The sequence below is a fragment of the Oncorhynchus gorbuscha genome, unplaced genomic scaffold (assembly GCF_021184085.1).
Source record: "Oncorhynchus gorbuscha isolate QuinsamMale2020 ecotype Even-year unplaced genomic scaffold, OgorEven_v1.0 Un_scaffold_982, whole genome shotgun sequence".
In the NCBI taxonomy this organism is placed as follows: domain Eukaryota; kingdom Metazoa; phylum Chordata; class Actinopteri; order Salmoniformes; family Salmonidae; genus Oncorhynchus; species Oncorhynchus gorbuscha.
In genome coordinates, this window is record NW_025745905.1 from 69,564 (window position 1) to 96,897 (window position 27,334).

Below are 27,334 nucleotides of genomic sequence, written 5' to 3' on the forward strand. Positions count from 1 at the left end.
TTCATTAGAGTTAACGGCGCCTCAGATTACAGCCCAAATAAATGCTTCACAGAATTCAAGTAACAGACGCATCTCAACATCAACTGTTCAGAGGAGACTGCGTGAATCTGGCCTTCATTGTTGAATTGCTGCAAAGAAACCACTACTAAAGGACACCAATACGAAGAAGAGACTTGCTTGGGCCAAGAAACACGAGCAATGGACATTAGACCGGTGGAAATCTGTCCTTTGGTCTGATGAGTTCAAATGTGTGATTTTTGCATCCAAATGCTGTGTCTTTGTGAGACACAGAGTAGGTGAACGGATGATCTCTGCATGTATGGTTCCCACCGTGAAGCATGGAGGAGGAGGTGTGATGGTGCTTTGCTGGTGATACTGAAGAGGCTATATTGTAGAGGCTGTTTATACAGAAAATTGGTATTAAACCCATATGAACTGTATCTATAATTAAAAATCGAATCAAATCTAATTTTATTGGTCACATACAAATATTTAGGAGATGTTATTGCGGATGTAGCAAAATGCTTGTGTTTCTAGCTCCAACAGTGCAGTAATATCTAACTAAATGCTTGTGTTCCTAGCTCCAACAGTGCAGTAGCATCTAACTAAATGCTTGTGTTTCTAGCTCCAACAGGGCAGTAGTATCTAACTAAATGCTGGTGTTTCTAGCTCCAACAGTGCAGTAATATCTAACTAAATGCTTGTGTTTCTAGCTCCAACAGTGCAGTAATATCTAACTAAATGCTTGTGTTTCTAGCTCCAACAGTGCAGTAATATCTGACTAAATGCTGGTGTTCCTAGCTCCAACAGTGCAGTAATATTTAACTAAATGCTTGTGTTTCTAGCTCCAACAGTACAGTAATATCTAACAATTCACAACAATACACACATCTAAAAGTAGCGTCTGCTAAATGGCATATATTATTATTATTATTATGATGGCGATTGTATCGTCTGTGGATCTATTGGGGCAGTATGCAAATTGAAGTGGGTCTAGTGTGACAGGTAAAGTAGAGGTGATATGATCCTTTTTATTTATTTTTATTTTTTTATTTCACCTTTATTTAACCAGGTAGGCTAGTTGAGAACAAGTTCTCATTTGCAACTGCGACCTGGCCAAGATAAAGCATAGCAGTGTGAACAGACAACACAGAGTTACACATGGAATAAACAATTAACAAGTCAATAACACAGTAGAAAAAAATGGGCAGTCTATATACAATGTGTGCAAAAGGCATGAGGAGGTAGGCAATAATACAATTTTGCAGATTAACACTGGAGTGATAAATGATCAGGTCATGTACAGGTAGAGATATTGGTGTGCAAAAGAGCAGAAAAATAAATAAATAAAAACAGTATAAAAACAGTATGGGAATGAGGTAGGTGAAAATGGGTGGTCAAAACTGTTCGCTGCCCTGGCCCCCCAATGGTGGAACAAACTCCCTCACGACGCCAGGACAGCGGAGTCAATCACCACCTTCCGGAGACACCTGAAACCCCACCTCTTTAAGGAATACCTAGGATAGGTTAAGTAATCCCTCTCACCCCACCCCCCCTAAGTTTTAGATGCACTATTGTTAAGTGACTGTCCCACTGGATGTCATAAGGTGAATGCACCAATTTGTAAGTCGCTCTGGATAAGAGCGTCTGCTAAATGACTTAAATGTAAATGTAATGTAAATGTATATTTTCCTATAGACTATGTACAGCTGCAGCGATCGGTTAGCTGCTCGGATAGCTGATGTTTGAAGTTGGTGAGGGAGATAAAAGTCTCCAACTTCAGCGATTTTTGCAATTCGTTCCAGTCACAGGCAGCAGAGTACTGGAACGAAAGGCGGCCAAATGATGTGTTGGCTTTAGGGATGATCAGTGAGATACACCTGCTGGAGCGCGTGCTACGGATGGGTGTTGCCATCGTGACCAGTGAACTGAGATAAGGCGGAGCTTTACCTAGCATGGACTTGTAGATGACCTGGAGCCAGTGGGTCTGGCGACGAATATGTAGTGAGGGCCTTAACGAGCATCTCAAAGCAGTTAATGATGACAGAAGTGAGTGCTACTGTAACAGTATAATTTTAAACCGTCCCCTCGCCCATACCCGGGCGCGAACCAGGGACCTTCTGCACACATCAACAACAGTCACCCTCGAAGCATCGTTACCCATCACTCCACAAAAGCCACGGCCCTTGCAGAGCAAGGGGGAAACACTACTTCAAGGCCTCAGAGCAAGTGACGTAACCGATTGAAACGCTATTTAGCGCACACCGCTAACTAAGCTAGCCGTTTCACATCCGTTAATGGATCACATGCCTTACTTTTATGTTCCTGCTCAAGTAAAAGCAGGACTGGTGGCAACTCTGAAAAACTGATCTGGGGACTCCTCTCAGGCGTCAATGCGTTTCAATCGGTGACGTCACTTGCTCTGAGACCTTGAAGTAGCAGTTCCCCTTGCTCTGCAAGAGCCGCGGCTTTTGTGGAGCGATGTACCCATCGATGCTTCGAGGGTGACTATTGTTGATGTGTGCAGAGGGTCACCGGTTCGCGCCCGGGTATGGGCGAGGGGACGGTCTAAAAGTTAGTACTGCTACATCAACAAACAACACACAAAGGCTTAAAACAACTTAACTTAAAAATCCTCATAGCATAAATTCAATTTTAGACAATTAAATTGGTAGCTGCAGTGCTCACCTATCCCTCTGTGCCTATCAGTTATTAGAGATAGCAGTTTAAGACTCAACATTGCATGATTTCTAGCCTGGAAAGCATGTAAATAGCGCCCACTAGCGGCTATACAGGATACATGATCGCTTACACATTTGCATTTTCCCAACACAAGTTTAGACAAACCAAAAGGCCCAAAAAATGTAATGACAAATACAGTAATATCAAACACCGTCACTTGTTTCAACGGCATGAAGACAGTCAAATGTAGTATAACATTTTTACATCGCTTTTGATTCGGTGTGCTGCTTTAAATGATTTCCCCCTCTCACGTGCACAAGAAATGTTACAAATATATGTTTCCGCCCCCCTAACACAGACGTGTAGTTGGCTAATTTTTTTAGTTCCGCCCTGGTCTGAAGGGACAGCTGGGTTAAATAACACAATGTATCTCTCTTTGAGAAACGTCCTGCGATTTAACTGCAACGTCCAGGCGTTGCAGAGGAGCCTTTCCAACACAAAGCACAGTCCTGCAGTCATCACCTCCAGAATGGTACGTTTTGGGGGGTCTTATCGGGGGGTTTGACAGTCAGGCCCTGCAAATGACCTTAATAGTTAGCCGAGCTAACTGGTTAGTTAGTTAGTTAGTGGTACGAGCTCAAATGAAATAGTTCGCCATCTTGCTATCGAGCTTTACATGAATGTAGTAATTCTGTTTTTTTTAGGACAACCGCAGTGTGTCAAACAAGATAAACACAAGTATTCGCAGCAATATTCTGGTAGCAAGCTTGTCATTTGGCTAATGTTATCTTGTCAGGCTGGCAGAAGGTCAAAGTCAGTTTACAGCCGTCTGCTGTCTGATAACTTTCACTGCTTTATTTACCAAGTAAACACGGAGTTCAAATTGTATTTTGTCCCTTGGAATAATTATTTACGAGCCATTAACCAACAAAACAGATTGAAAACGTAAGAACAATGTCTTAAATTAAAAATAAAAAAAACAAGAAGGAAATAGTTAACTTTACTCCATAAAATATCAATAATGAGGCTATACAAGGAGTGACTGAGCGAGTCAGTGTGTAGAGGGGTACGAGGTAGTTGGTGAAAGTAGCTCCTAGGAACCTAACATGAAGGCTCATGGTTTTGGTGAACAGTCTCATCACAAGTCGGTCTGTACAAGGCAGCCGCTACTCTTCCTGTGGTCCAGCACAAACGAAGGCAGTAATATACATAATAATACCATTTAAAAAAAACATTAAAATACATTTTACAGCAGATTTCACAATACATTGTGTGCCCTCCGGCCACTACTCTACTACAACACTGTGTGTGTGTGTGTGTGTGTGTGTGTGTGTGTGTGTGTGTGTCTAAAGTCCTCACTGTTCAATAAGGTGTATTTTTATCTGTTTCTTAAATCAGATTTGACTGCTTTTGTCAGTTACTTGATGTGGAATAGAGTTCCATGTAGTCATGGCTCTATGTAGTACTGTGGAATAGAGTTCCATGTAGTCATGGCTCTATGTTGTACTGTGGAATAGAGTTCCATGTAGTCATGGCTCTATGTTGTACTGTGGAATAGAGTTCCATGTAGTCATGGCTCTATGTAGTACTGTGGAATAGAGCTCCATGTAGTCATGGCTCTATGTAGTACTGTGGAATAGAGCTCCATGTAGTCATGGCTCTATGTAGTACTGTGGAATAGAGTTCCATGTAGTCATGGCTCTATGTAGTACTGTGGAATAGAGTTCCATGTAGTCATGGCTCTATGTAGTACTGTGGAATAGAGTTCCATGTAGTCATGGCTCTATGTGGTACTGTGGAATAGAGTTCCATGTAGTCATGGCTCTATGTGGTACTGTGGAATAGAGTTCCATGTAGTCATGGCTCTATGTAGTACTGTGGAATAGAGTTCCATGTAGTCATGGCTCTATGTAGTACTGTGGAATAGAGTTCCATGTAGTCATGGCTCTATGTGGTACTGTGGAATAGAGTTCCATGTAGTCATGGTTCTATGTAGTGCTGTGGAATAGAGTTCCATGTAGTCATGGCTCTATGTAGTGCTGTGGAATAGAGTTCCATGTAGTCATGGCTCTATGTAGTGCTGTGGAATAGAGTTCCATGTAGTCATGGCTCTATGTGGTACTGTGGAATAGAGTTCCATGTAGTCATGTCTCTATGTGGTACTGTGGAATAGAGTTCCATGTAGTCATGGCTCTATGTAGTACTGTGGAATAGAGTTCCATGTAGTCATGGCTCTATGTAGTACTGTGGAATAGAGTTCCATGTAGTCATGGCTCTATGTGGTACTGTGGAATAGAGTTCCATGTAGTCATGGCTCTATGTAGTACTGTGGAGTAGAGTTCCATGTAGTCATGGCTCTATGTAATACTGTGGAGTAGAGTTCCATGTAGTCATGGCTCTATGTAATACTGTGGAGTAGAGTTCCATGTAGTCATGGCTCTATGTAGTACTGTGGAATAGAGTTCCATGTAGTCATGGCTCTATGTAATACTGTGGAATAGAGTTCCATGTAGTCATGGCTCTATGTAGTACTGTGGAGTAGAGTTCCATGTAGTCATGGCTCTATATAGTACTGTGGAATAGAGTTCCATGTAGTCATGGCTCTATATAGTACTGTGGAATAGAGTTCCATGTAGACATGGCTCTATGTAGTACTGTGGAATAGAGTTCCATGTAGTCATGGCTCTATGTAGTACTGTGGAATAGAGTTCCATGTTGTCATGGTTCTATGTAGTACTGTGGAATAGAGTTCCATGTAGTCATGGCTCTATGTAGTACTGTGGAATAGAGTTCCATGTAGTCATGGCTCTATGTAGTACTGTGGAATAGAGTTCCATGTAGTCATGGCTCTATGTAGTACTGTGGAATAGAGTTCCATGTTGTCATGGTTCTATGTAGTACTGTGGAGTAGAGTTCCATGTAGTCATGGCTCTATGTGGTACTGTGGAATAGAGTTCCATGTAGTCATGGCTCTATGTAGTACTGTGGAGTAGAGTTCCATGTAGTCATGGCTCTATGTAATACTGTGGAGTAGAGTTCCATGTAGTCATGGCTCTATGTAATACTGTGGAATAGAGTTCCATGTAGTCATGGCTCTATGTAGTACTGTGGAATAGAGTTCCATGTAGTCATGGCTCTATGTAATACTGTGGAATAGAGTTCCATGTAGTCATGGCTCTATGTAGTACTGTGGAGTAGAGTTCCATGTAGTCATGGCTCTATGTAGTACTGTGGAGTAGAGTTCCATGTAGTCACGGCTCTATGTAGTACTGTGGAATAGAGTTCCATGTAGTCACGGCTCTATGTAGTACTGTGGAATAGAGTTCCATGTAGTCACGGCTCTATGTGGTACTGTGGAATAGAGTTCCATGTAGTCACGGCTCTATGTAGTACTGTGGAATAGAGTTCCATGTGGTCATGGCTCTATGTAGTACTGTGGAATAGAGTTCCATGTAGTCATGGCTCTATGTAGTACTGTGGAATAGAGTTCCATGTAGTCATGGCTCTATGTAGTACTGTGGAATAGAGTTCCATGTAGTCATGGCTCTGTGGAGTAGAGTTCAGTCAAATAACCATGTAGCTAGCCGTAGTCAAATAACCATGTAGCTAGCCGCAGTCAAATAACCATGTAGCTAGCCGCAGTCAAATAACCATGTAGCTAGCCGCAGTCAAATAACCATGTAGCTAACCGCAGTCAAATAACCATGTAGCTAACCGCAGTCAAATAACCATGTAGCTAGCCGCAGTCAAATAACCATGTAGCTAGCCGCAGTCAAATAACCATGTAGCTAGCCGCAGTCAAATAACCATGTAGCTAACCGCAGTCAAATAACCATGTAGCTAACCGCAGTCAAATAACCATGTAGCTAACCGCAGTCAAATAACCATGTAGCTAGCCGCAGTCAAATAACCATGTAGCTAACCGCAGTCAAATAACCATGTAGCTAACCGCAGTCAAATAACCATGTAGCTAACCGCAGTCAAATAACCATGTAGCTAACCGCAGTCAAATAACCATAGTAGCCGCAGTCAAATAACCATGTAGCTAACCGCAGTCAAATAACCATGTAGCTAACCGCAGTCAAATAACCATGTAGCTAACCGCAGTCAAATAACCATGTAGCTAACCGCAGTCAAATAACCATGTAGCTAACCGCAGTCAAATAACCATGTAGCTAACCGCAGTCAAATAACCATGTAGCTAACCGCAGTCAATTAACCCCTACTGACTTTTCATCCATGCTATTTGACTGTCTCCATGTTGTTGTTCAGTCTTCAGAGTACAGAATTGAGGCAGACACCTTCGGAGAGCTCAAGGTGCCCGTTGACAAGTATTATGGGGCTCAGACAGTCCGATCCACCATGAACTTCAAGATCGGAGGACCGTCGGAGAGAATGCCAGTAAGTTCAGACTAGATGCTACTTCCATCTATCAAGTTGTAGCTTGAGCCCTGAGACGCGGCTGTGGATCCCTGTGGCTGTAGGTCACCCGTCCCGCCATGTCTCGGGGGTCATTGTAGCTAGCTCTCGCTACAAATTGGACACACATCCTTGCAACAATTTCCTGTCCTATTTTCCCCAGATTCAGATCAGACTAAAGGTTACTTCCTGTAATCAGAGTATCGTTGTGTATCAGTGACATCATCGTAGCGCCACACGTCCTCACCACTGTCTTTGGTGTCCAACAGATCCAGGTGATCAAAGCCTTTGGGATCCTGAAGAGGGCTGCTGCAGAGGTCAACAAGGACTACGGACTGGACCCGAGGCTGGCTGATGCCATCGTGCAGGCTGCTGATGAGGTGCCTGATACAGGGGGAACAGCCACACCCACTACAGGAGAGGGTCGCATGACTGTCAACGTTGTGACAGATTAGACTGGGTACCTGTCTACTAACACAGATTAGACTGGGTACCTGTCTACTAACACAGATTAGACTGGGTACCTGTCTACTAACACCGATTAGACAGATTAGACTGGGTACCTGTCTATGCCATCGTGCAGGCTGCTGATGAGGTGCCTGATACAGGGGGAACAGCCACACCCACTACAGGAGAGGGTCGCATGACTGTCAACGTTGTGACAGATTAGACTGGGTACCTGTCTACTAACACAGATTAGACTGGGTACCTGTCTACTAACACAGATTAGACAGATCAGCCTGGGTACCTGTCTACTAACACAGATTAGACAGATTAGACTGGGTACCTGTCTAGTAACACAGATTAGACAGATTAGACTGGGTACCTGTCTACTAACACAGATTAGACAGATCAGCCTGGGTACCTGTCTACTAACACAGATTAGAAAGATCAGCCTGGGTACCTGTCTACTAACACAGATTAGACTGGGTACCTGTCTACTAACACAGATTAGACTGGGTACCTGTCTACTAACACAGATTAGACTGGGTACCTGTCTACTAACACAGATCAGACTGGGTACCTGTCTACTAACACAGATCAGACTGGGTACCTGTCTACTAACACAGATCAGACTGGGTACCTGTCTACTAACACAGATCAGCCTGGGTACCTGTCTACTAACACAGATCAGCCTGGGTACCTGTACTACTAACACAGATTAGACAGATTAGACTGCGTACCTGTCTACTAACACAGATTAGACAGATTAGACTGGGTATCTGTCTAGTTGTAACACAGATTAGACAGATCAGACTGGGTATCTGTCTAGTTGTAACACAGATTAGACAGATCAGCCTGGGTACCAGTCTAGTTCTAACACAGATTAGACAGATCAGCCTGGGTACCTGTCTAGTTCTAACACAGATTAGCCTGGGTATCTGTCTGGTTCTAACACAGATTAGACAGATCAGCCTGGGTACCTGTCTACTAACACAGATTAGACAGATCAGCCTGGGTACCTGTCTACTAACACAGATCAGCCTGGGTACCTGTCTACTAACACAGATTAGACAGATCAGTCTGGGTACCTGTCTAGTTCTAACACAGATTAGACAGATCAACCTGGGTACCTGTTTAGTTCTTTAGACTAAGGCATGTTGACCTCTCAGGTCTGATGTCCATGTTGACCTCTCTGGTCTGATGTCCATGTTGACCTCTCTGGTCTGATGTCCATGTTCCTTGGACCAGACTAAGGCATGTTGACCTCTCTGGTCTGATGTCCATGTTGACCTCTCAGGTCTGATGTCCATGTTGACCTCTCAGGTCTGATGTCCATGTTGACCTCTCAGGTCTGATGTCCATGTTGACCTCTCTGGTCTGATGTCCATGTTGACCTCTCAGGTCTGATGTCCATGTTGACCTCTCAGGTCTGATGTCCATGTTGACCTCTCTGGTCTGATGTCCATGTTGACCTCTCTGGTCTGATGTCCATGTTGACCTCTCTGGTCTGATGTCCATGTTGACCTCTCTGGTCTGATGTCCATGTTGACCTCTCTGGTCTGATGTTCCTTTACCAGGTGGCAGCTGGTAAGCTGGATGACCATTTTCCTCTGGTGGTGTGGCAGACCGGGTCAGGAACTCAGTCCAACATGAACGTCAACGAGGTGATCAGCAACAGGGCCATCGAGATCCTCGGAGGGAAGCTGGGGAGCAAGGACCCTGTCCACCCCAACGACCACGTCAACAAAAGCCAGGTGGGCTAACCATTCAGAAACGCTTTCTCATTTCATACTAAATGTTGGAAATAAACTGTTTTTCACCCAGATAGAAGGAGAGTTTTATTTGGACCCTCAGGTAACAGACTGTAGCGTTTGCCCTCAGGAGGGTTTAGCGTTTGCCCTCAGGAGGGTAACAGACTGAGCGTTTGCCCTCAGGAGGTAACAGACTGTAGCGTTTGCCCTCAGGAGGGTAACAGACTGTAGCGTTTGCCCTCAGGAGGGTAACAGAGAGCGTTTGCCCTCAGGAGGGTAACAGACTGTAGCGTTTGCCCTCAGGAGGGTAACAGACTGTAGCGTTTGCCCTCAGGACAGCCCTCAGGAGGGTAACAGACTGTAGCGTTTGCCCTCAGGAGGGTAACAGACTGTAGCGTTTTTTTATGCATGGCTATCTGATAAGCTCAGGTAAAGAGTTTGTTTGATATTTAATGTAACTAGTTGGGTGTTCCAGAGTATTTGACCTGTAGTTGACCTCTCGTCTTGCAGAGCTCCAACGATACGTTCCCCACGGCCATGCACATCGCAGCAGCCAAAGAGGTCCACGAGGTTCTGCTGCCCGGTCTACAACACCTCCACGACGCCCTGCACGCCAAGGCCGTGGAGTTTAAAGACATCATCAAGATCGGACGCACACACACACAGGACGCTGTGCCGTTGTCTCTGGGACAGGTACAGTACACACACACACACACACAGGACGCTGTGCCATTGTCTCTGGGACAGGTACAGGACGCTGTGCCGTTGTCTCTGGGACAGGTACATTACACACACACACACACAGGATGCTGTGCTGTTGTCTCTGGGACAGGTACAGGATGCTGTGCCGTTGACTCTGGGACAGGTACAGTACACACACAGGACGCTGTGCCGTTGTCTCTGGGACAGGTACAGTACACACACAGGACGCTGTGCCGTTGTCTCTGGGACAGGGTCAGGACGCTGTGCCGTTGTCTCTGGGATAGGGACAGGACGCTGTGCCGTTGTCTCTGGGACAGGACGCTGTGCCGTTGTCTCTGGGACAGGGACAGGACACACTCAGAAGGGCATTCCCCTGTCGTGGTCTCTGGGACAGGGAAAGTACACACTCAGAAGGGCATTCCCTTGCCGTGGTCTCTGGGACAGGGTCAGGACACACTCAGAAGGGCATTCCCTTGCCGTGGTCTCTGGGACAGGGTCAGTACTCACTCAGAAGGGCATTCCCTTGCTGTGGTCTCTGGGACAGGGTCAGGACACACTCAGAAGGGCATTCCCTTGCCGTTGTCTCTGGGACAGGGTCAGGACACACTCAGAAGGGCATTCCCTTGCCGTTGTCTCTGGGACAGGTACAGGACGCTGTGCCGTTGTCTCTGGGACAGGTACAGGACACACTCAACTGTTGCTGGTTTATGATAAACTTGGACAAATTTAATTAATTTCAATACATTTACTTTATTTCCACATTTTGATAGAAGAAACCAAAGTAACAAAAATGCTGTAACGACCCGTTTTTCGTGATGTTTTGGAAAAGTGCAGATGTCCCGGTGTACTGTACGTGCAACACTAGTGTGATAACTAGTCTGCTAGATGTCAAACTGTCCTAATGAGCCATTTAAAATGTATTTCTACCAGTAGACTGTCCTAATGAGCCATTTAAAATGTATTTCTACCAGTAGACTGTCCCAATGAGCCATTTAAAATGTATTTCTACCAGTTGACACACTGTCCCAATGAGCCATTTAAAATGTATTTCTACCAGTTGACACAACTGTCCCAATGAGCCATTTAAAATGTATTTCTACCAGTCGACCAACTGTCCTAATGAGCCATTTAAAATGTATTTCTACCAACTGTCCTAATGAGCCATTTAAAATGTATTTCTACCAACTGTCCTAATGAGCCATTTAAAATGTATTTCTACCAACTGTCCTAATGAGCCATTTAAAATGTATTTCTACCAACTGTCCTAATGAGCCATTTAAAATGTATTTCTACCAACTGTCCTAATGAGCCATTTAAAATGTATTTCTACCAACTGTCCTAATGAGCCATTTAAAATGTATTTCTACCAACTGTCCTAATGAGCCATTTAAAATGTATTTCTACCAACTGTCCTAATGAGCCATTTAAAATGTATTTCTACCAACTGTCCTAATGAGCCATTTAAAATGTATTTCTACCAACTGTCCTAATGAGCCATTTAAAATGTATTTCTACCAGTCGACCAACTGTCCTAATGAGCCATTTAAAATGTATTTCTACCAACTGTCCTAATGAGCCATTTAAAATGTATTTCTACCAGTCGACCAACTGTCCTAATGAGCCATTTAAAATGTATTTCTACCAGTAACTGTCCTAATGAGCCATTTAAAATGTATTTCTACCAACTGTCCTAATGAGCCATTTAAAATGTATTTCTACCAGTCGACCAACTGTCCTAATGAGCCATTTAAAATGTATTTCTACCAACTGTCCCAATGAGACATTTAAAATGTATTTCTACCAACTGTCCCAATGAGACATTTAAAATGTATTTCTACCAACTGTCCCAATGAGCCATTTAAAATGTATTTCTACCAGTAGACTGTCCTAATGAGCCATTTAAAATGTATTTCTACCAGTAGACTGTCGTAATGAGCCATTTAAAATGTATTTCTACCAGTCGACCAACTGTCCTAATGAGCCATTTAAAATGTATTTCTACCAGCCGACCAACTGTCCCAATGAGCCATTTAAAATGTATTTCTACCAGTAGACTGTCCTAATGAGCCATTTAAAATGTATTTCTACCAGTAGACTGTCGTAATGAGCCATTTAAAATGTATTTCACCAGTAGACTGTCAGTAATGAGCCATTTAAAATGTATTTCAAACAATGACTGTGTAATGAGCCATTTAAAATGTATTTCTACCAGTAGACTGTCCTAATGAGCCATTTAAAATGTATTTCTACCAGTCGACCAACTGTCCTAATGAGCCATTTAAAATGTATTTCTACCAGTCGACCAACTGTCCTAATGAGCCATTTAAAATGTATTTCTACCAGTAGACTGTCCCAATGAGCCATTTAAAATGTATTTCTACCAACTGTCCCAATGAGCCATTTAAAATGTATTTCTACCAGCCGACTAACTGTCCTGTTTCTCTTGGTTTTGCAGGAGTTCGGTGGGTATGTGCAGCAGGTTAAGTATAGTATTGAGCGAGTGAAGACGGCCATGCCCAGAATATATGAGCTGGCAGCAGGAGGTACTGCCGTGGGCACGGGCCTCAACACGCGCATCGGCTTCGCTGAGAAAGTAGCAGCTACTGTCGCCTCTCTCACAGGTACAGGAGGACACACACACACACACACACACACACACACACACACACACACACACACACACACACACACACACACACACACACACACACACACACACACACACACACACACACACACACACACACACACACACACACACATTTCATAATGGTTATCAGTTATGTCTGGTCCATGTTTTCTCACGACTGGTGTCTCCCAGGTCTCTGCACTAGGTCCTCTATAATGTCTCACTACTGGTGTCCCCCTGGGGTCTGTACTAGGTCCTCTATAATGTCTCACTACTGGTGTCCCCCCAGGGCTCTGTACTGGGTCCTCTTTAATGTCTCACTACTGGTGTCCCCCAGGGCTCTGCACTAGGTCCTCTATAATGTCTCACTACTGGTGTCCCCCAGGGCTCTGCACTCGGTCCTGTTTTCTCTGTACACCAAGTCACTTGGTTCTGTCAGAGGGTTTGCATTGTGGTGTTATGGCTGCAGTTTACCCTCCCAGCTGTTATCAGAAGTCAGACATTATATACTCTGTCAACCTTGAATTGTTTCTGTTTTTATCAAGACCTGTCTACATGATGTCATATCCTGTCTCCAGGTCTGCCTTTCGTGACTGCTCCCAACAAATTTGAGGCTCTGGCGGCCCACGATGCTCTGGTGGAGCTGAGCGGCGCGTTGAACACTGTGGCCGTCAGTATGATGAAGATCGCCAATGATATCCGCTTCCTGGGGTCCGGGCCCCGCTCTGGCCTGGGAGAACTCTGTCTGCCCGAGAACGAGCCTGGTAGCAGCATCATGCCTGGTGAGTTTCCGTAGTCTGGGTCCGGGCCCCGCTCTGGCCTGGGAGAACTCTGTCTGCCCGAGAACGAGCCTGGTAGCAGCATCATGCCTGGTGAGTTTCCGTAGTCTGGGTCCGGGCCCCGCTCTGGCCTGGGAGAACTCTGTCTGCCCGAGAACGAGCCTGGTAGCAGCATCATGCCTGGTGAGTTTCCGTAGTCTGGGTCCGGGCCCCGCTCTGGCCTGGGAGAACTCTGTCTGCCCGAGAACGAGCCTGGTAGCAGCATCATGCCTGGTGAGTTTCCGTAGTCTAGGTCCGGGCCCTGCTCTGGCCTGGGAGAACTCTGTCTGCCCGAGAACGAGCCTGGTAGCAGCATCATGCCTGGTGAGTTTCCGTAGTCTGGGTCCGGGCCCCGCTCTGGCCTGGGAGAACTCTGTCTGCCCGAGAACGAGCCTGGTAGCAGCATCATGCCTGGTGAGTTTCCGTAGTCTGGGTCCGGGCCCCGCTCTGGCCTGGGAGAACTCTGTCTGCCCGAGAACGAGCCTGGTAGCAGCATCATGCCTGGTGAGTTTCCGTAGTCTAGGTCCGGGCCCTGCTCTGGCCTGGGAGAACTCTGTCTGCCAGAGAATGCTTGAGCCTGGTAGTAATCAAACAGCATCATGCCTGGTGAGTTTAAATATATGGATCAAGGTCCGGGCCCTGCTCTGGCCTGGGAGAACTCTGTCTGCCAGAGAACGAGCCTGGTAGCAGCATCATGCCTGGTGAGTCGCTGTAGTCTGGTTTTCACCATTGTTGTCAAGCGTAACACGATATAGTTCACTGTCAAATCAAATTCGATTGGTTACATACACGTGTTTAGCAGATGTTATCATAGACTAAGATACAGTGTAGCAGAAATGCTTGATTTTTCTAGCTCCGACAGTGCAGTAATATCTAACATGTAATCAAACAATGTCACAACTACCCAATACACACAAATCTTAGTAAAGGAATGGAATTAAGAATATATAAATATATGGATGCGCAATGTCAGAGTGGCACAGACTAAAATACAGTAGAATAGAATACAGTATATACATATGAGATGAGTAATACATAGACTAAGATACAGTAGAATAATATAGAATACAGTATATACATATGAGATGAGTAATACATAGACTAAGATACAGTAGAATAGAATACAGTATATACATATGAGATGAGTAATACAGACTAAGATACAGTAGAATAGAATACAGTATATACATAGACTAAGATACAGTAGTATAGAATACAATATGTACATATGAGATGAGTAATACATAGACTAAGATACAGTAGTATAGAATGCATTATGTACATATGAGATGAGTAATGCAGGATATGTAAACAAGATGCAGTAGATGGTATAGAGTACAGTATATACATATGAGACGAGTAATGTAGGGTATGTAAACACTATTAAGGAGACATTATTAAAGTAGGAAAGGAGTGAAAGAGATCACAGAAAGAGATGGCATAGAACACTAGGGTACTATCTGTCCCAGTGGAACAGGCACATGACCCCACCTAACTGGAACAGAGCTACATGACCCCACCTAACCCCAGCTGTTATAACAGAGCTACTAACTCCCAGCTATAACAGAGCTACATGACCCCACCTAACTCCCAGCTGTTATAACAGAGCTACATGACCCCACCTAACTCCCAGCTGTTATAACAGAGCTACATGACCCCACCTAACTCCCAGCTGTTATAACAGAGCTACATGACCCCACCTAACTCCCAGCTGTTATAACAGAGCTACATGACCCCACCTAACTCCCAGCTGTTATAACAGAGCTACATGACCCCACCTAACTCCCAGCTGTTATAACAGAGCTACATGACCCCACCTAACTCCCAGCTGTTATAACAGAGCTACATGACCCCACCTAACTCCCAGCTGTTATAACAGAGCTACATGACCCCACCTAACTCCCAGCTGTTATAACAGAGCTACATGACCCCACCTAACTCCCAGCTGTTATAACAGAGCTACATGACCCCACCTAACTCCCAGCTAACTCCCAGTTATAACAGAGCTACATGACCCCACCTAACTCCCAGCTAACAGAGTACATGACCCCACCTAACTCCCATATATCAGAGCTACATGACCCCACCTAACTCCCAGCTGTCTGAACAGAGCTACATGACCCCACCTAACTCCCAGCTGTTATAACAGAGCTACATGACCCCACCTAACTCCCAGCTGTTATAGCAGAGCTACATGACCCCACCTAACTCCCAGCTGTCTGAACAGAGCTACATGACCCCACCTAACTCCCAGCTGTTATAACAGAGCTACATGACCCCACCTAACTCCCAGCTGTTATAACAGAGCTACATGACCCCACCTAACTCCCAGCTGTTATAACAGAGCTACATGACCCCACCTAACTCCCAGCTGTTATAACAGAGCTACATGACCCCACCTAACTCCCAGCTGTTATAACAGAGCTACATGACCCCACCTAACTCCCAGCTGTTATAACAGAGCTACATGACCCCACCTAACTCCCAGCTGTTATAACAGAGCTACATGACCCCACCTAACTCCCAGCTGTTATAACAGAGCTACATGACCCCACCTAACCCCAGCCTAACTCCCAGCTGTTATAACAGAGCTACATGACCCCACCTAACTCCCAGCTGTCTGAACAGAGCTACATGACCCTACCTAACTCCCAGCTGTTATAACAGAGCTACATGACCCCACCTAACTCCCAGCTGTTATAACAGAGCTACATGACCCCACCTAACTCCCAGCTGTTATATATCAGAGCTGCATGACCCCACCTAACTCCCAGCTGTTATAACAGAGCTACATGACCCCACCTAACTCCCAGCTGTTATAACAGAGCTACATGACCCCACCTAACTCCCAGCTGTTATAACAGAGCTACATGACCCCACCTAACTCCCAGCTGTTATAACAGAGCTACATGACCCCACCTAACTCCCAGCTGTCTGAACAGAGCTACATGACCCTACCTAACTCCCAGCTGTTATAACAGAGCTACATGACCCCACCTAACTCCCAGCTGTTATAACAGAGCTACATGACCCCACCTAACTCCCAGCTGTCTGAACAGAGCTACATGACCCCACCTAACTCCCAGCTGTTATATCAGAGCTACATGACCCCACCTAACTCCCAGCTATCAGAAATCATCAAATCATCTAGGGTGGGTCAGGTTTCAAGATGTACTTTTGTCCAGGCCTTTACTTCCCCCTCTTGACCTCTCCTTTAGTCAGACAGCCTCTCTAGCTACCCACAACCTGTCTTTAGTCAGACAGCCTCTCTAGCTACCCACAACCTGTCTTTAGTCAGACAGCCTCTCTAGCTACCCACAACCTGTCTTTAGTCAGACAGCCTCTCTAGCTACCCACAACCTGCCTTTATTCAGACAGCCTCTCTAGCTACCCACAACCTGCCTTTATTCAGACAGCCTCTCTAGCTACCCACAACCTGTCTTTAGTCAGACAGCAGCACAATAACATGTTGACAAATACTGGAGGATTTCAAAGGGTAAGGATCCTACACTGATGGACTGATTACAGAACAGTTTCTACTGAAGGCCTTGACATGACATGAAGGGATCGTGCTGATGGACTGATTACAGAACAGTTTCTACTAAAGGCCTTGACATGACATGAAGAGATCGTGCTGATGGACTGATTACAGAACAGTTTCCTCTGAAGGCCTTGACATGACGGGATCGTGCTGATGGACTGATTACAGAACAGTTTCTACTAAAGGCCTTGACATGACATGAAGGGGATCGTGCTGATGGACTGATTACAGAACAGTTTCTACTAAAGGCCTTGACATGACATGAAGGGGATCGTGCTGATGGACTGATTACAGAACAGTTTCTACTAAAGGCCTTGACATGACATGAAGGGGATCGTGCTGATGGACTGATTACAGAACAGTTTCCTCTGAAGGCCTTGACATGACATGAAGGGGATCGTGCTGATGGACTGATTACAGAACAGTTTCCTCTGAAGGCCTTGACATGACATGAAGGGGATCGTGCTGATGAACTGATTACAGAACAGTTTCCTCTGAAGGCCTTGACATTTAGGAGAGCCTTGAAAGTGGTGCTGTCCAGTGTTTTACCCTCCTCTCAGAAGTCGTGTTGTTGACCTCTGTTCAGCTGTGTTGTTGTAGGATGTCAGCAGGTTGTGATTGGAGCTCGCGTAACGTTACAGCCCTACCTTGGACTGGGTTTAGTTTATTTGCACAAGTAGAACAGTTTGTAACTGTGGGGTTTTAACCAATGTGTATTTGAACCATGGGGTTTTAACCAATGTGTGTTTTAACCATGGGGTCTTAACCAATGTGTGTTTTAACCACAGGGTCTTAACCAATGTGTGTTTGAACCACAGGGTTTTAACCAATGTGTGTTTTAACTAATATGAGTTTGACCCACAGGGTTTTAACCAATGTGTGTTTTAACCATGGGGTTTTAACCAATGTGTGTTGTGTTTTAACCATGGGGTCTTAACCAATGTGTGTTGTGTTTTAACCATGGGGTCTTAACCAATGTGTGTTTGACCCACAGGGTCTTAACCAATGTGTGTTTGAACCATGGGGTTTTAACCAATGTGTGTTTTAACTAATATGGGTTTGACCCACAGGGTTTTAACCAATGTGTGTTTGAACTAATATGAGTTTGACCCACAGGGTTTTAACCAATGTGTGTTTTAACCATGGGGTTTTAACCAATGTGTGTTTGAACCATGGGGTTTTAACCAATGTGTGTTTGAACCATGGGGTTTTAACCAATGTGTGTTTTAACTAATATGGGTTTGACCCACAGGGTTTTAACCAATGTGTGTTTGAACCATGGGGTTTTAACCAATGTGTGTTTTAACTAATATGGGTTTGACCCACAGGGTTTTAACCAATGTGTGTTTTAACCATGGGGTTTTAACCAATGTGTGTTTTAACCATGGGGTTTTAACCAATGTGTGTTTGAACCATGGGGTTTTAACCAATGTGTGTTTGAACCATGGGGTTTTAACCAATGTGTGTTTTAACTAATATGGGTTTGACCCACAGGGTTTTAACCAATGTGTGTTTGAACCATGGGGTTTTAACCAATGTGTGTTTTAACTAATATGGGTTTGACCCACAGGGTTTGAACCAATGTGTGTTTTAACCATGGGGTCTTAACCAATGTGTGTTTGAACCATGGGGTTTTAACCAATGTGTGTTTGACCCACAGGGTTTTAACCAATGTGTGTTTGAACTAATATGGGTTTGACCCACAGGGTTTGAACCAATGTGTGTTTTAACTAATATGGGTTTGACCCACAGGGTTTGAACCAATATGTGTTTTAACTAATATGGGTTTGACCCACAGGGTTTGACCCACAGGGTTTTAACCAATGTGTGTTTGAACTATAATATGTGTTTGACCCACAGGGTCTTAACTGTGTGAATGTATATCTTCCAGGGAAAGTTAACCCCACCCAGTGTGAGGCCATGACCATGGTAGCAGCCCAGGTGATGGGAAACAACGTGGCTGTGACCATCGGGGGCAGCAACGGACACTTTGAGCTTAACGTCTTCAAGCCAATGATGGTAAGAACTGATATCACCATGGACTGAGACACTGCTAATAGGCCAGTTACACCATGGACTGAGACACTGCTAATAGGCCAGTTTCACCATGGACTGAGACACTGCTAATAGGCCAGTTTCACCATGGACTGAGACACTGCTAATAGGCCAGTTTCACCGTGGACTGAGACACTGCTAATAGGCCAGTTTCACCATGGACTGAGACACTGCTAATAGGCCAGTTTCACCGTGGACTGAGACAATGCTAATAGGCCAGTTTCACCGTGGACTGAGACAATGCTAATAGGCCAGTTTCACCGTGGACTGAGACAATGCTAATAGGCCAGTTTCACCGTGGACTGAGACACTGCTAATAGGCCAGTTTCACCGTGGACTGAGACACTGCTAATAGGCCAGTTTCACCGTGGACTGAGACAATGCTAATAGGCCAGTTTCACCGTGGACTGAGACACTGCTAATAGGCCAGTTTCACCGTGGACTGAGACACTGCTAATAGGCCAGTTTCACCATGGACTGAGACACTGCTAATAGGCCAGTTTCACCGTGGACTGAGACAATGCTAATAGGCCAGTTTCACCGTGGACTGAGACACTGCTAATAGGCCAGTTTCACCGTGGACTGAGACACTGCTAATAGGCCAGTTTCACCATGGACTGAGACACTGCTAATAGGCCAGTTTCACCGTGGACTGAGACAATGCTAATAGGCCAGTTTCACCATGGACTGAGACACTGCTAATAGGCCAGTTTCACCATGGACTGAGACACTGCTAATAGGCCAGTTTCACCGTGGACTGAGACAATGCTAATAGGCCAGTTTCACCATGGACTGAGACACTGCTAATAGGCCAGTTTCACCGTGGACTGAGACAATGCTAATAGGCCAGTTTCACCATGGACTGAGACACTGCTAATAGGCCAGTTACACCATGGACTGAGACACTGCTAATAGGCCAGTTTCACCATGGACTGAGACACTGCTAATAGGCCAGTTTCACCATGGACTGAGACACTGCTAATAGGCCAGTTTCACCGTGGACTGAGACAATGCTAATAGGCCAGTTTCACCGTGGACTGAGACACTGCTAATAGGCCAGTTTCACCGTGGACTGAGACACTGCTAATAGGCAAGTTTCACCGTGGACTGAGACACTGCTAATAGGCAAGTTTCACCGTGGACTGAGACACTGCTAATAGGCAAGTTTCACCGTGGACTGAGACACTGCTAATAGGCAAGTTTCACCGTGGACTGAGACACTGCTAATAGGCCAGTTTCACCATGGACTAAGACAATGCTAATAGGCCAGTTTCACCGTGGACTGAGACACTGCTAATAGGTCAGTTTCACCGTGGACTGAGACAATGCTTTGTATTTATTATGGATCCCTATTAGTTCCTGCCAAGTTAGCAGCTACTCTTCCTGGGGTTTATTATGGATCCCCATTAGTTCCTGGGGTTTATTATGGATCCCCATTAGTTCCTGTCAAGGCAGCAGCTACTCTTCCTGGGGTTTATTATGGATCCCCATTAGTTCCTGCCAAGGCAGCAGCTACTCTTCCTGGGGTTTATTATGGATCCCCATTTAGTTCCTGCCATGGCAGCAGCTACTCTTCCTGGGGTTTATTATGGATCCCCATTAGTTCCTGGGGTTTATTATGGATCCCCATTAGTTCCTGCCAAGTTAGCAGCTACTCTTCCTGGGGTTTATTATGGATCCCCATTAGTTCCTGCCAAGTTAGCAGCTACTCTTCCTGGGGTTTATTATGGATCCCCATTAGTTCCTGGGGTTTATTATGGATCCCCATTAGTTCCTGCCAAGTTAGCAGCTACTCTTCCTGGGGTTTATTATGGATCCCCATTAGTTCCTGCCAAGTTAGCAGCTACTCTTCCTGGGGTTTATTATGGATCCCCATTAGTTCCTGCCAAGGCAGCAGCTACTCTTCCTGGGGTTTATTATGGATCCCCATTAGTTCCTGGGGTTTATTATGGATCCCCATTAGTTCCTGTCAAGGCAGCAGCTACTCTTCCTGGGGTTTATAATAATTAACCATAATTTGCAAATAAATTCATTAAAAATCCTACAATATGATTTTCTGGATTTCTTTCTAACTTTGTCTGTCATAGTTGAAGTGTACCTATAATAAACATTACAGGCCTCTCTCATCTTTTCAAGTGGGAGAACTTGCACAATTGGTGGCTGACTAAATATTATTTTGCCCCACTGTATAGTGTGTATGTAGTCATGGCTCTATGTAGTACTGTGGAATAGAGTTCCATGTAGTCATGTCTCTATGTAGTACTGTGGAATAGAGTTACATAATCATGTCTCTATGTTGTACTGTGGAATAGAGTTCCATGTAGTCATGGCTCTATGTAGTGCTGTGGAATGTAGTCATGGCTCTATGTAGTGCTGTGGAATAGAGTTCCATGTAGTCATGGCTCTATGTAGTGCTGTGGAATGTAGTCATGGCTCTATGTAGTACTGTGGAATAGAGTTCCATGTAGTCATGGCTCTATGTAGTGCTGTGGAATGTAGTCATGGCTCTATGTAGTGCTGTGGAATAGAGTTCCATGTAGTCATGGCTCTATGTAGTACTGTGGAATAGAGTTCCATGTTGTCATGGTTCTATGTAGTACTGTGGAATAGAGTTCCATGTTGTCATGGTTCTATGTAATACTGTGGAATAGAGTTCCATGTTGTCATGGTTCTATGGAATAGAGTTCCATGTTGTCATGGTTCTATGTAGTACTGTGGAATAGAGTTCCATGTAGTCATGGCTCTATGTAGTACTGTGGAATAGAGTTCCATGTAGTCATGGCTCTAAGTAGTACTGTGGAATAGAGTTCCATGTAGTCATGGCTCTATGTAGTACTGTGGAATAGAGTTCTCAGCCAGGCTGCTGGGGGATGCCTCAGTCATAATGTAACTCCTCCTCCTCCTCCTCTCTCCTCCTCCTCCCAGATTAAGAACGTGTTGAACTCAGCCAGGCTGCTGGGGGATGCCTCAGTCATAATATAACTCCTCCTCCTCCTCCTCTCTTCCTCCTCCCAGATTAAGAACGTGTTGAACTCAGCCAGGCTGCTGGGGGATGCCTCAGTCATAATGTAACTCCTCCTCCTCCTCTCTCCTCCTCCCAGATTAAGAACGTGTTGAACTCAGCCAGGCTGCTGGGGGATGCCTCAGTCTCCTTCACTGATAACTGTGTGGTGGGCATTGAAGCCAACATCGACAGGATCAACAAACTCATGAACGAGTCCTTGATGCTGGTCACCGCCCTCAACCCACACATAGGTAAGTGTCGTAGTACCGTACCTGCTTCCAGGTAGTGTACCTACATACAGCAGGGGACCAAAAGTCATGAAGGAGATCTAGATATCTGCTCTCTAGAGACAGCAGGAGCGGTAGAGATACTCTGAATGTGGTGATACCTGTCCCAGACCTGCTGTTTTCAACTCTCTAGAGACAGCAGGAGCGGTAGAGATACTCTGAATGATCGGTGTTGAAAAGCCAGCTGACATTTACTCCTGAGGTGCTGACTTGTTGCACCCTCGACAACCACTGTGATTATTATTATTTGACCCTGCTGGTCATCTATGAACATTTGAACATCTTGGCCATGTTCTGTTATAATTTCCACCCGGCACAGCCAGAAGAGGACTGGCCACCCCACACAGCCTGGTTCCTACCTAGGTTTCTAATCTCCACCTGGCACAGCCAGAAGAGGACTGGCCACCCCACACAGCCTGGTTCCTCTCTAGGTTTCTAATCTCCACCTGGCACAGCCAGAAGAGGACTGGCCACCCCACACAGCCTGGTTCCTCTCTAGGTTTCTAATCTCCACCTGGCACAGCCAGAAGAGGACTGGCCACCCCACACAGCCTGGTTCCTCTCAGGTTTCTAATCTCCACCCGGCACAGCCAGAAGAGGACTGGCCACCCCACACAGCCTGGTTCCTCTCTAGGTTTCTAATCTCCACCTGGCACAGCCAGAAGAGGACTGGCCAAACACAGCCTGGTTCCTTTCTAGGTTTCTAATCTCCACCTGGCACAGCCAGAAGAGGACTGGCCACCCCTCATAGCCTGGTTCCTCTCTAGGTTTCTAATCTCCACCCGGCACAGCCAGAAGAGGACTGGCCACCCCACACAGCCTGGTTCCTCTCTAGGTTTCTAATCTCCACCCGGCACAGCCAGAAGAGGACTGGCCACCCCACATAGCCTGGTTCCTCTCTAGGTTTCTAATCTCCACCCGGCACAGCCAGAAGAGGACTGGCCACCCCTCATAGCCTGGTTCCTCTCTACCCGGCACAGCCAGAAGAGGACTGGCCACCTCTCATAGCCTGGTTCCTCTCTACCCAGCACAGCCAGAAGAGGACTGGCCACCCCTCATAGCCTGGTTCCTCTACCCGGCACAGCCAGAAGAGGACTGGCCACCCCTCATAGCCTGGTTCCTCTCTGCACAGCCAGAAGAGGACTGGCCACCCCACATAGCCTGGTTCCTCTCTAGGTTTCTTCCTAGGTTTTGACCTTTCTAGGGAGTTTTTTCCTAGCCACCGTGCTTCTACACCTGCATTGCTTGGGGTTTTTGTTCAGCACTTTGAGATATCAGCTGATGTAAAAAGGGCTTTATAAAAACATTTGATTTGATTTACTGTTCAGAATACAACTGCAGGAGAAATCAACAGGTTATCCATCAGTCTTTCGCTTGTAACCACTAGAGGGCAGTAACTCACAGTCCCAAGTTTCAACAGTGCTGAGATTCACCAGACTGTAATGTGAGTATTGTCAATGAGATGTTTTGCTCTACAGCACAGTGAGTCTGTCTACTGCAGTAGATGGAGTCCTACTGAGACAGTCCACTCTGTCTGATGGCTTAGTGTGTAGGGAGTCCACTCTGTCTGGTGGCTTAGTGTGTAGGGAGTCCCCTCTGTCTGATGGCTTAGTGTGTAGGGAGTCCACCCTCTGTCTGGTGGCTTAGTGTGTAGGGAGTCCACTCTGTCTGGTGGCCTAGTGTGTAGGGAGTCCACTCTGTCTGGTGGCTTAGTGTGTAGGGAGTCCACCCTCTGTCCGGTGGCTCAGTGTGTAGGGAGTCCACCCTCTGTCTGGTAGCTCAGTGTGTAGGGAGTCCACCCTCTGTCTGGTGGCTCAGTGTGTAGGGAGTCCACCCTCTGTCTGGTGGCTCAGTGTGTAGGGAGTCCACCCTCTGTCTGGTGGCTCAGTGTGTAGGGAGTCCACCCTCTGTCTGGTGGCTCAGTGTGTAGGGAGTCCACCCTCTGTCTGGTGGCTCAGTGTGTAGGGAGTCCACCCTCTGTCTGGTGGCTCAGTGTGTAGGGAGTCCACCCTCTGTCTGGTGGCTCAGTGTGTAGGGAGTCCAGCCTCTGTCTGGTGGCTCAGTGTGTAGGGAGTCCACCCTCTGTCTGGTGGCTTAGTGTGTAGGGAGTCCACTCTGTCTGGTGGCTCAGTGTGTAGGGAGTCCACCCTCTGTCTGGTGGCTTAGTGTGTAGGGAGTCCACTCTGTCTGGTGGCTTAGTGTGTAGGGAGTCCACACTCTGTCTGGTGGCTCAGTGTGTAGGGAGTCCACCCTCTGTCTGGTGGCTTAGTGTGTAGGGAGTCCACTCTGTCTGGTGGCTTAGTGTGTAGGGAGTCCACCCTCTGTCTGGTGGCTTAGTGTGTAGGGAGTCCACACTCTGTCTGGTGGCTTAGTGTGTAGGGAGTCCACACTCTGTCTGGTGGCTTAGTGTGTAGGGAGTCCACACTCTGTCTGGTGGCTTAGTGTGTAGGGAGTCCACTCTGTCTGGTGGCTCAGTGTGTAGGGAGTCCACCCTCTGTCTGGTGGCTTAGTGTGTAGGGAGTCCACACTCTGTCTGGTGGCTCAGTGTGTAGGGAGTCCACACTCTGTCTGGTGGCTCAGTGTGTAGGGAGTCCACCCTCTGTCTGGTGGCTTAGTGTGTAGGGAGTCCACTCTGTCTGGTGGCTTAGTGTGTAGGGAGTCCACACTCTGTCTGGTGGCTTAGTGTGTAGGGAGTCCACACTCTGTCTGGTGGCTTAGTGTGTAGGGAGTCCACACTCTGTCTGGTGGCTTAGTGTGTAGGGAGTCCACACTCTGTCTGGTGGCTTAGTGTGTAGGGAGTCCACCCTCTGTCTGGTGGCTCAGTGTGTAGGGAGTCCACTCTGTCTGGTGGCTTAGTGTGTAGGGAGTCCACCCTCTGTCTGGTGGCTCAGTGTGTAGGGAGTCCACCCTCTGTCTGGTGGCTCAGTGTGTAGGGAGTCCACCCTCTGTCTGGTGGCTCAGTGTGTAGGGAGTCCACCCTCTGTCTGGTGGCTCAGTGTGTAGGGAGTCTGCTGGTGGGAGTGGCGATAGTGTCATGTCCTCTCTCCCCTGTCAGACACTGTGGTTAACAGGAGCCCCATCAGACCCAGCTGCCCCTGTCTCCCCTGTCAGACACTGTGGTTAACAGGAGCCCCATCAGACCCAGCTGCCCCTGTCTCCCCTGTCAGACACTGTGGTTAACAGGAGCCCCATCAGACCCAGCTGCCCCTGTCTCCCCTGTCAGACACTGTGGTTAACAGGAGCCCCATCAGACCCAGCTGCCCCTGTCTCCCCTGTCAGACACTGTGGTTAACAGGAGCCCCATCAGACCCAGCTGCCCCTGTCTCCCCTGTCAGACACTGTGGTTAACAGGAGCCCCATCAGACCCAGCTGCCCCTGTCTCCCCTGTCAGACACTGTGGTTAACAGGAGCCCCATCAGACCCAGCTGCCCCTGTCTCCCCTGTCAGACACTGTGGTTAACAGGAGCCCCATCAGACCCAGCTGCACCTGTCTCCCCTGTCAGACATTGTAGTTAACGGTTCTCGGTTGGGATATTACAGAACCCAGGAGTTCTCGGTTGGGACGTTACAGAACCCAGGAGTTCTCGTTTGGGACGTTACAGAACCCAGGAGTTCTCTGTTGGGATGTTACAGAACCCAGGAGTTCTCTGTTGGGACGTTACAGAACCCAGGAGTACTCTGTTGGGACGTTACAGAACCCAGGAGTTCTCTGTTGGGACGTTACAGAACCCAGGAGTTCTCTGTTGGGACGTTACAGAACCCAGGAGTTCTCTGTTGGGACGTTACAGAACCCAGGAGTTCTCTGTTGGGACGTTACAGAACCCAGGAGTTCTCTGTTGGGACGTTACAGAACCCAGGAGTTCTCTGTTGGGACGTTACAGAACCCAGGAGTTCTCTGTTGGGACGTTACAGAACCCAGGAGTTCACGGTTGGGATGTTACAGAACCCAGGAGTTCTCGGTTGGGACGTTACAAGAACCCAGGAGTTCTCTATTGGGACGTTACAAGAACCCAGGAGTTCTCTGTTGGGACCGCCAACTGTCACGACCACATACAATACTTATTTTCCACCATAATTTGCAAATAAATTCATTAAAAATCCTACAATGTGATTTTCTGGATGTTTTCTTCTAATTTTGTCTGTCATAGTTGAAGTGTACCTATGATGAAAATTACAGGCCTCTCATCTTTTTAAGTGGGAGAACTTGCACAATTGGTGGCTGACTAAATACTTTTTTACACCACTGTATATTGTCTTCGAGGGTCTGCTATTGGTTCCTTAATTGTGTTCTGAGGCTCAGGTCTTCAGTGTTTAGACGTTGAGGAAGTAGAAGGTCAATGTTTTGTCATCAATCTCAGTCTTAATGATGCTTCAGTATATTAACGTCTGAATTTCATCCCTTCTCCATCTTCTCAACAGGTTATGACAAAGCTGCTAAGATTGCCAAGACGGCTCACAAAGAGGGAGGAAATCTCAAGGAAACTGCCATCAAGCTAGGATACCTGACTGCAGAAGAGTTTGACGCGTGGGTCAAGCCACACGAGATGCTGGGACCCAAGTAGAACAACACGCTGCAGAATGTCTATGGTTATAAATGTCTTGTCTTTGTACAAATAAAAACATGTTTCTTTGTTGGAACACATTGTTGTATATTATTTAAACCTTATTTTACCAGGTTAGTTGACTGAGGACACATTGTTGTATATTATTTAAACCTTATTTTACCAGGTCAGTTGACTGAGGACACATTGTATATTATTTAAACCTTATTTTACCAGGTCAGTTGACTGAGGACACATTGTATATTATTTAAACCTTATTTTACCAGGTCAGTTGACTGAGGACACATTGTATATTATTTAAACCTTATTTTACCAGGTCAGTTGCCTGAGGACACATTGTATATTATTTAAACCTTATTTTACCAGGTTAGTTGACTGAGGACACATTGTTGTATATTATTTAAACCTTATTTTACCAGGTTAGTTGACTGAGGACACAT

The 27,334-nt window shown here is 46.1% G+C and overlaps 1 protein-coding gene across 3 annotated transcripts; it reads left to right on the top strand.

Moving 5' to 3' along the window:
* The first annotated feature begins 3,053 nt into the window (after positions 1-3,053).
* On the top strand, positions 3,054-26,970 carry LOC124020910 (fumarate hydratase, mitochondrial-like). 3 transcript variants are annotated; one of them, XM_046336223.1, is made up of 10 exons: positions 3,054-3,214; positions 6,955-7,083; positions 7,371-7,481; positions 9,123-9,299; positions 9,807-9,989; positions 12,454-12,619; positions 13,206-13,409; positions 18,878-19,005; positions 22,143-22,296; positions 26,752-26,970. In XM_046336223.1, exons 1-10 carry the CDS (start codon positions 3,107-3,109, stop codon positions 26,892-26,894), a joined length of 1,503 nt encoding a protein of 500 aa, XP_046192179.1. In that variant the 5' UTR covers positions 3,054-3,106; the 3' UTR covers positions 26,895-26,970. The 3 variants fall into 3 exon arrangements, with proteins under 3 accessions (XP_046192179.1, XP_046192181.1, XP_046192180.1); XM_046336225.1 differs by lacking the exons at positions 22,143-22,296; positions 26,752-26,970 and adding an exon at positions 21,967-22,038; XM_046336224.1 differs by lacking the exon at positions 6,955-7,083 and having other exon boundaries at positions 3,055-3,214.
* Positions 26,971-27,334: the final 364 nt, after the last annotated feature.